This window comes from Triticum urartu, chromosome 1A (genome assembly GCF_056163025.1).
Source record: "Triticum urartu cultivar PI428250 chromosome 1A, HENAU_Tu73, whole genome shotgun sequence".
NCBI classification, from domain to species: Eukaryota; Viridiplantae; Streptophyta; class Magnoliopsida; order Poales; family Poaceae; genus Triticum; species Triticum urartu.
Window position 1 is genome coordinate 289,613,730 of NC_141873.1, and position 9,999 is coordinate 289,623,728.

Consider the following 9,999-nt stretch of genomic DNA (forward strand, 5'->3'; position numbering starts at 1 on the left):
CGGGACACAATTGCAGTAGTTCTCCCAGTGCTACCTTAGCCGATATAGCGGAACGTAAGGTACCAAAACATGGAAGCCGGGCAAACCCAACTATTGACCCAAGACATGATTCGGATCTGATGCATATAATGCTATAAGTTCGGGGTGCCGAACTTCCATGAAGGTGTTCGGACTTTTATTGCCGTGTTACGGGGAAAACGAAGCCCCTGGCATATTTAAGGCATATCGATGTGTACGGATGCCATTTGACGAAATGATTTCGATAAGAAGTAATCAGTAGGTAAACGTCATATAAATCCACATGTTGTATTTGAATAATACGTCTATGCGTATGGTACAAGTAATGTGATAAAAAAGGAATTGTGACAGCAGAACCTGCTGTGACCAGGGGGAAGAGGTTGAGTGTGGATCCGTATTGTAGCCGGACGTTTGCTGCGGGGAATGTCTAAGGATCCCATGACGCGTTCGAGCTGCCTTTGTGGAATCCGTCCTGGTTGGTGCAAAGGTGAACCTGCGAAGGAAATATAAGAAATGTTTGTGTGCCGGAGGGCGGTTGAACCGCCGAGGGCCTGTCATGGCCTTCGCCGGAGTGTTTAGTTGAGCTCTAAATGAGCCAGGGTATCCTTCCGCGAAGTAGTTCGGAGCCCCTTGACGGTGTCCGGGAGCCTGGGCGTCGACTCGAGGTTCGGCTGCAAGGTGCTGCTCGTTGTTTCTGCTGCTAAGGCAGTGATGTATTTGTTGGTGCCAAAGGAATGTTCGGCCTTGCCATGAACCATGATGACGCCGCGTGGATCGGGCATTTTGAGCTTACGGTAGGCATAATGTGGCACCGCGTTGAATCGAGCAAACGCGGTTCGCCCGAGCAGTGCTTGATAGTCACTGCGGAAAGGGGCGATTTGGAAGATTAATTCTTCGATACGGTAATTTTCTGGTGATCCGAAGATTACCTTGAGGGCAATGGAGCCTGTACAGTTAACATCCATTCCTGGTATGATGCCTCTAAAAGTGGCTTTAGTGGGCTTGATCGCTGACTGATCGATGCCCATCTTGCGCACTGTGTCCTGGTAAAGCAGATTTAAACTGCTACCTTCGTCCATAAGGACTCGAGTGAGGTGGAACCCATCTACTATTGGGTCGAGGATTAGTGCGGCTGGATTGCCCCGATTGGCGTTAACCGGACGATCCGTGCGGTCGAAGGTAACCGGCCCTAGCTTATATTGTGGGACGACTAGTTCCGTTGAGCCATCGTCCCTAAGGGTGCATATCTGGTCCAAGTTGGCAATTTGGGTGGTATTTACCACATTCAGCGATTGAATATGGGGGGGGGGTTCTTTTGCCCTCCTGTGTTCGGCGATCTGGGCTCTTCGCCGCTATCGTCGCTTTGAGACCCCTCTTCATTTTTGGCGTCTGCCTTGCCGGCTTGTTTGAAGACCCAGCATTCTCTGTTGGTATGGGTGGCTGGCGTTTCTGGGGTGCCATGAATTTTGCATTGGCGAGCGAGTATGCGGTCCAGACTGGATGGACCCAAATTTGTATTTTTGGGCGGCCCTTTCCGCTGACCAGACTTTGAGCCCCTGAACCCGGCACTAAATGCCGTATTTTTGGCGTTTTCACCATATTTGCGGCGTTTGTGTTTGTTGCGTCGTGGTTTGCCGTTGCTATCCCTGGCTTCTGATATGCCAGGTTTGCTTGCTGTATTGGTACTACGAGCCAACCAGCTATCTTCGCCCACACAAAAGTGGGTCATAAGTGTCGTGAGGGCTGCCATGGACTTTGGCTTCTCTTGGACGAGGTGCCGGGTGAGCCATTCGTCACGGATATTATGCTTAAATGCCGCTAAGACCTCTGCATCCGGACAGTCGACAATTTGGTTCTTCTTGGTTAGGAACCAGGTCCAGAATTTCCTGGCCGATTCCCTTGGCTGCTGAGTTATATGACTTAAATCGTCAGCGTCCGGCGGTCGCACATAAGTGCCCTGGAAATTGTCCAGGAATGCCTCTGCCAGGTTCTCCCAACTTTCGATGGAGTTTGCCAGCAAGCTATTGAGCTAATGCCGAGCCGGCCCTTTGAGTTTGAGCGGGAGATACTTGATGGCATGTAGGTCATCCCTGCGGGACATATGAATGTGGAGGAAGAAGTCTTCTATCCATACCGCGGGGTCTGTAGTACCATCGTATGATTCGATGTTTACGGGTTTAAACCCTTCTGGGAATTCGTGATCCATTACTTCATCAGTGAAGCATAAGGGGTGTGCGGCGCCTCTGTGCCGGGCTATATCGCGATGCGGTTCATACGAGTCTTGTCTGCCGTGTCCGGCTCGACCGGATTTGCTTTTAGTGTATCCGGCGTGACGATCATCATCGCGTATTGGTGCGCACCCCCGTGATCCGTAGATTGATCTTGCATGTTTTGCCTTGTTTTCCAATACGTCTCGCAGGTCCTGTGTGTTGCCCTGGGCCTTGGTATTTTTGTTTGAGTGGCGGCGGGGTGCAGGCTGAACTTCAGGCCGAAACGCCTCTCTGGCTCGGCCACGAGGTGGCCGGTCAGCCGCATCGTACACTGGTGATGTAGGTTTCAATGCTTCCTCCTCGAGGTGAGGTAGCAACCTGCGCTTTGGGTAACTCTTGGAGGGGCACTCGAGTTCGTATTCCTCGGCCGCAAGGACTTCGGTCCATCTGTCTGCTAGCAAGTCTTGATTAGCTTGAAGTTGTTGTTGCTTTTTCTTCAAGCTATTTGTTGTGGCCGTAAGCCGGTGCTTGAAGCGCTCCTGCTCAACGGGATCCTCAGGCATGATAAATTTTTCGTTGCCGAGGCTCACCTCGTCTTCGGAGAGAGGCATGTAATTGTCCTCCTCCGATTCTCCATCTGCTGCCCGCTCTGGAGGGCTAGCTTGTTCACCCTCCCGCTCTAAATCGTGTTGGGGGATTGTTGTCGTTTTCGGCACTATCCGGAGTGTTATTGTCTCTTGTGCCGGTATCACTACCTTTGCTATGGCGGGACTTGGAGCGGCGCCGTTGACGTCGGCGCTTGGGTTGCTTCTTGGAGGGGTCATCCTCCACTGTTTCATCGCCATTGCCTTCTTCGCGGGTGTCCACCATGTATATATCATATGATGAGGTGGCAGTCCGGCACCCTGTGGGCGGTGGTTCCTGTTCGTCTCCTGCATCGTCGTCCATACCGTCGATGTCTTCGGAGTCGAAGTCGAGCATGTCGGTTAAATTGTCGACAGTGGCTACTAAGTGGGTGGTGGGTGGGTAGTGAATTTCTTCGTCGTCCGCATCCCATTCTAGCCGGACATAGTTCGGCCAAGGTTCTCCTGACAAGGAGAGAGACCTTAATGAATTTAGCACATCGCCGAAAGGCGAGTGCTGAAAGATATCCGCGGAGGTGAACTCCATGATCGGCGCCCAATCGGATTCGATAGACACAGATGCAGGCGGCTCGGAGTCTGTGGCCGGAGACGAATCCAATGGTTCGGCAACACGGCTCTCGTAAGGGGTGAAGTCAGTATCCGGCTCCATCGCCACTGAGAGAGCGGCCTCCATGGCGGGGTCTATCCCTCCGTCCTCGGATGGCGCAATTTGCTCCGGATTGAAGGCCGGAGTAGTTGTAGGTGTGATCTCCCGAACACTGTCCGACAGCAGAGCTAAATCATGCTCGTCGTGATCGTGCGGCGCACCCGACATGGGCTCGAATTCGTCGAAGATCAAGTCTCCGCGGGTGTCGGCAGTGTAGTTTAGGTTTCCGAATCTGACCTGATGGCCAGGGGCGTAGCTCTCGATCTGCTCCAGATGGCCAAGCGAGTTGGCCCGCAGTGCGAAGCCGCCGAATACGAAGATCTGTCCAGGGAGGAAAACCTTACCCTGGACCGCATCGTTACCGATGATCGAAGGAGCCATCAAGCCTTACGGTGACGGCACAGTGGAACTCTCAATTAAAGCACCAATGTCGGTGTCAAAACCGACGGATCTCGGGTAGGGGGTCCCGAACTGTGCGTCTAAGGCGGATGGTAACAGGAGGCAGGGGACACGATATTTACCCAGTTTCGGGCCCTCTCGATGGAGGTAATACCCTACGTCCTGCTTGATTGATCTTGATGATATGAGTATTACAAGAGTTGATATACCACGAGATCATAGAGGCTAAACCCTAGAAGCTAGCCTATGGTATTATTGTATGTTGTCCTACGGACTAAACCCTCCGGTTTATATAGACACCGGAGGGGGCTAGGGTTACACAAAGTCGGTTACAAGGGAGGAGATCTACATATCCGTATTGCCAAGCTTGCCTTCCACGCCAAGGAGAGTCCCATCCGGACACGGGACGAAGTCTTCAATCTTGTATCTTCATAGTCCAACAGTCCGGCTGTCCGGAGACCCCCTAATCTAGGATTCCCTCACCAGTAATGATGATCTTTTTGCATGTAGCATGCTCTCGTCGAGTCGAACGGTTTCTGAGGTGGCATGGGAAAGCGGAGACACCCACGTCCCATCAATCGCCACGCTCGACCGAGGCCGTAGGCGGTTAGGGCCCGTGGCGGTTCGCCCTTACTCTTTGGCTTCGCCTCGAAGGCAAGTCTGAGCGCGCCTTGGGCCCGGGGGCTACTGCCGGCGTCCTAGGAACTAGGGTACCCAGACTTGCCTGCCTGCGGCCCACGGTGTGGCTCTATCAACGGCCTGGTACGGCCCATCTTCAGCACCAACAACACAAGACCCTCCTGAGGGGCCAAGCCTCGCGAGGCGGACGACGCCAAGACCTCCAGGAAGAGCGGCCACCTAGGCTAGCTCCCGAGGAGCGGAGATTTCTAGGCAAGCCCTCACCTCGTGAGGTTCGAATGACGCAAGCCATGACGACCAAGGCCAGGCGGGCGCTAGCGGGCGCAGCACAGCAGGTTTCCTCTTTGGTGCTAAAGAGGCAAGCGCAGGCGCGGAGTCCCAAGGCATCAACCAAAACTTTTCATTTCCATGCAACAAGACAAGACCGCCAGGACGGCAGGACGGAGGTCATCGTCGAGCCCACCACGGCGTCACGACCAGAAGCTTTGCAGGCGAAGACCACCTTTCGTCAGGATAAGATGTACTAGTTGCCCCCCTTCGAATTTGGCCGTTGTGGGATTCCTTCTCGCCTTCGTTTTGGGGGAAGAGGACCAAGGCCACTATAAGTATAGTCTATACACCACCATAGGGAGGGGATCCGGATCTAGAACATCCGCACCCTCACCAGCTCACCCCAACACAAGAACACACCTCATGAGGTCGTTCTACCACTGTACTAGTTCATCCCCAGCTCACCTCGAGGCCAATCCACCACAAAGCAGGAGTAGGGTTTTACACCGCAAGGTGGCCCGAACCTTGGTAAACTATTGTGTCCCATTTCCTTCCAGTTCATCGAGCTAGCCTGTGAGATCGACGAGTTGGCAGACTAGGGAGGTTGAGTTCTTTGCACACATCCCGAAGTTCAAATCTATCAAGAGTCTGCGGAGCCCCGAATCCGACTAGCGTAGGATCGGTCCGGACTCCCACAACCCTCCCCTCCAAGTTTGTCTTCGGTTTGCTGGATAAATCAGGTCTGGACCACCCCACAGACCAATACAAATCCGCGTTAAATGATTTTCACTATTCAGACTGCACGATCCGGATGCATGCAGGAGTTTGTGGGTCGGCGTTGAAGATGTCATTAGTGGACTAGACACACTCCAATGTTTGGCGTCTCTCCCGTTAGATTAGTAGCGCAGATCAGATGGTGATGCAACATAACATAACATAGGAATCTAATAAGCGTGAAGCAAACAACCCATGTTATATCCGTCGGCTTGCAAAGTGTCAGTTCCCTGTAGCTGTAGTGACTGACAGACTGACAGCGCCCACCTAGCAAGCCCTAGCCGTAGCCGTAGCCTCCTCATCATCATCTTTCGGCCGAACTGGGTCCGGCCTTTATCGTTCCGCTGTTCTTCACTTTCTCTGTGCTCTGCATTTGCCACTGACAATTCGCCGCTGCCCGCTTGTGAGTTCCGTTCCGAGCTCAGCTCAGCTCCTCAACGGCGTTGAACACATGTTGCCCTTGCCCGATCAGCTGGAAACCAAACTGGTACGGGCTTTTTGACAGTTTTGATTCCCTTACTTTGGAGCTTGACTTTTGTATTCGAAGTGGCACTTTTCAGCTGTAGGCGGTCGACCACCTATTTCACCACACCAACCATACTCTGCAGCTTATTTTCGCTGAAGGGAAAACCGAGTGGGCTTTACTCCGTCGACGACGACAACGACAAAGCTTCCTCGTGTGCCTTTGAGGCCTGCGCACTCAGCAGTGAGCACCACACCGCGTCGTACCACCACGTCTCGACAAAAGCTGGGTCAGCGGCATCTACCGCGCGCCCCCCACGTTAAATTTACGAGATCGTACGTCATATCCCGCCACCCATGTCATCGCCATCGGAAGTCCAGGTCCAGGCAAACGCGGCGTTCCGCCACCACACCACAGCAGCTTATTAAACAACGCCGTCAAATCCTCAACTCTCTCTCTCCTTTTGCCTTTTCTTTACGCCTATTATCTGTTGCCTGTCAGACACAAATACTTATGCAGCGAACACGACGTGCACGTATGATATGATCTTCTAACGCGCAAGGGAGCGACAGTAGAGTCGCTCTCACTTAGCCAGACGCGGCAACCGAGTGGCGCTCTGAACCTACCTTTTCCCGGAGCTTTCCCTTTCCTTTGCCATCTCTTTATCGCCGCGAATATTCCACGGAGCTAAATTGGTTTCGTACCAAAATGCCAATAGCGCAACTCCGTATATCCTAACGCCCTCCATTACAAGAGACTTTATTCAGTACTCCCTCGCGGAAAAGGAAGGATAAGAGACGTGAACACTGGTATTATACTATACATTCTAGAAGAGGCGATCTATTTCTTCGTCCGAAATTAGTCTATCTAGCACTGAAATACCTTCTAGAACAGGCGGTCCATATTCTAAAAAAAAGGCGGTCCATTAGAAGAAATGTGAGCCAGCATGAGTTTCAAAGTGATACATGCTGCATGAGGTCCAAAGTCATACAAACACAGCTGAAATTCTATACGAGACCTTGTGTACGCGGTGTTTTTGACCGGTAGCTTTCTCTGAGGTCTTCATCAGCTGTGATCTACCAAACCATTGGTTGCCCTTGCAAGACTAAACGTGAGGTGTTTGTTCATATTCCTGCTCTGCTACTCGGGTCGCTATTTTTATTCCTTCTTTTTGGAGGCAATGCTAGTACTTTGCAGTTAAGTATGCGGGCGAACTAACTAGTTAATGCGAAGTGTCGACATTTCTCCCCCATCGTCCAATCAGGTCCCACTTTCTCCATCTCTCTCTCTCTCTCTCTCTCTCTCTCTCTCTCTCTTCCCTATCCATTTCGCATGCGATTTGTTTACAAATTTTATTCTCCGCACGTCCAAATCTGCCCCCAACTCCCCCGATAGACTAGGCTCCCTTTTTAAATCGAAAATCTGCTCTGCCAATAATCCCAACAGCTCACTCTACCTACAACTAATTTCTCTGGAATCTTTACAAACAGTAGTACTACTACGCCTATCTGCACCAACCAGTTTTCTCTGCAGGTGGCAGATCATTTTAGTAGTACTAGTACTACTGCTGGTGATGGCAGATCATTATAGATCAGTGGTTAACCAGCAAGAAATCAGTGGGCAGCACATGGACATTGCTGGTACAACTCGTACTCATCATCTTTGTTAAGGAGCAATCGATTAAGCGGTAGTACATCGAGCCAGCCAGCCTCTCCGGGGAAAACTGCCAAAACCAGAGGCTTAACCAATCTCTACTACTCTCCCTGCATCTCATCTCATTCTCATCACCGATCACAAACTACTCGTAGAAGAAAAGAAAAAAACTCATCAAATTAATCGTAAGGGGACGGACGATCGATCGCCGTGGGTGGGCCGGATCAGGATCAGTCCTGGAAGCCGGTCTTCTCCCAGATGGCGTTGCGGACGCGGCGGAGGTCGCGGCCCTTGAGCGTGCGCCCGGCGCCCTCGCGCACCGAGAAGGACGCCGCGGCGCGCTCCCGGTACATGAGCTGCTCGTGCGGCGGCACCCACTGCCGGTCGCCGCGGTCCAGGTACGCGTCCCCGCGATCGTCCGACGGCCACCGCCCCGCGCCGGCGCTGCCCCCGCCGTACTCCGGCCCCAGGATCTTGGACCAGTCGGGGATGTTGACGGGCAGCGACGCCGGGCCCCCGACGCCGCCACCGCCACCGGCGGCATCCCGCGGCGCCGCGGCGCGCGGCTTGGAGGCCCTGGAGGGAGTGGACGCGGACAGGGCCCGCCCGTACGCGTCGGCCGGCGGGGACGACGCCAGCGCCGCGCCGCCCCAGATGATGTCGGCCTCGTCGAGCTCCAGGGCCGGGTCGGCCGCGTGCTGCAGGGTGCGCGCGGGCGCCGGCGCGAAGAGCCGGTGCGCGGACACCATGGAACGGCTGCTGCTCCGGCCGGCCATCGTCGCGCGCTCTTACCCCGCCGACCTCGGTGCGGTTGGCTCGTGATCCGGCGGAGGAGGCGCACAAGCAACGTGTGTGCGTGTTCCGTGTGCTGCCGTGTGTAAAAGTGTATGTGAACCGCGATGGCGTTTTGTTCTTCTTCCTACTCCAACTGGTGGAGTGGAGCGGCGGGTTTTATAGCGGCGGGAGAGGGACGGGGGAGTGGTGTGGATAAGGTTTGTTTCGCGGAGTGACTTTAATGGGGGCCTGGTTGAGCATATTTACGGCGTCTGCCATCGTTGCTGCCGGTGTACTAGTACTGCATTTTTTTTAAGATGCCAGTGTGTCGCAGCATTGCGGTGTCATGGGAGGAGCGTAGTACTGTTTCGTTGTTTGCGAGTGAATGGAGCCAGAAATGGCTTGAATTTGGCCGAGGTATGGGCGCGGAGTATTTGCTTCGCTTGCGTTTTTGCACAGGAGTATACATAGTAGCTGCTGGCCATCCAACGAACCCATGAGACCCTGTCCTCTTCTGCCCGCAAAAAGGAAAAGGGGATCGTGTCCTCTTTGAAATCCGTGGGCAAATCACGGCCATGCGTAAATAGTGAAGAGGCCAGCAGATCCATTTATTGTGGTAACCAGGCAGTAAAAAAAATTGTAGGATCTACGTGACGAGAAATAAGGCGACTCATGCTCTCACTTGCGACCGCGACTCCACTCCACCCCACCCATCCCACCCACCTCACCTCGCCGCCGATCTCCTCGCGACGGCGAGCCTCCCCGCCCCACATGCTGAGAGCCGACAGATCCACCTGCTCGCCACCTCGCCCGGGCTCGACAATCCCGTACATGCCTCCCCCCTTTGTGTACCGGGCCTTCCCGGAGATGCTGCGGCCGATAGGGTCGGTATCGCCGGAGGCGCTGCGGGCGACGAGGATGCGGAGGTGGACGGAGTGAGCCACGCGGATCCACGACGACGTGCCCTCCTATCTCCTCTACGAACGGGAGTGGAGGGCGCTGCAGCAGAAGGCGGAGGCAGAGCCAGATCCGGAGATGAAGGTATGGGCGCCTTGGGAATCAAGACCTATGGCCACACCGCAGATCAGGAGCTCCTCAATCTGGCGAGGAGGATCTACTTCGAAGGCAGTCGGGAGGAGAAAGAGGAGGATGCCATGCCCGACCGCATCCCCAAAGAATTTAGTCAGGTGGGCGCGGGCGGAGGCAAGGAGTGCAGATCCACAAAGGCGGGCGAGCTGGGAATGCATCGAGGGGAAAATGCCATCGGCGCCGCCTTCGGACTCAGAAGAGGTCGACCCCTGGCCACACCTCTCCCCTACCCGGCCATGGACTGAGCGCAGAGGCATCCTACAATAGTGGCACAAATGGACCGGAGTGTCACGAGTGGGTGAAGCAAATTTGGATGGATTCGGAGTTTGCAGGATTTCAGGATGTGGATTGCGGGCTGAGCCTTGCAGAGGACATGGGCGGAGAGACCCGAGCTTGCTCTGCCTACCACTCTGGCCATGA

At 54.2% G+C, this 9,999-nt stretch overlaps 1 protein-coding gene across 1 annotated transcript; it reads right to left on the reverse strand.

Annotated features, from left to right (window-relative positions):
- Positions 1-7,697: 7,697 nt before the first annotated feature.
- Positions 7,698-8,656, reverse strand: LOC125507408 (uncharacterized). The gene has a single exon (XM_048671988.1). The coding sequence runs from the start codon at positions 8,490-8,492 to the stop codon at positions 7,947-7,949; it is 546 nt and encodes a 181-aa protein (XP_048527945.1). The 5' UTR covers positions 8,493-8,656; the 3' UTR covers positions 7,698-7,946.
- Between the last annotated feature and the right edge of the window lie 1,343 nt (positions 8,657-9,999).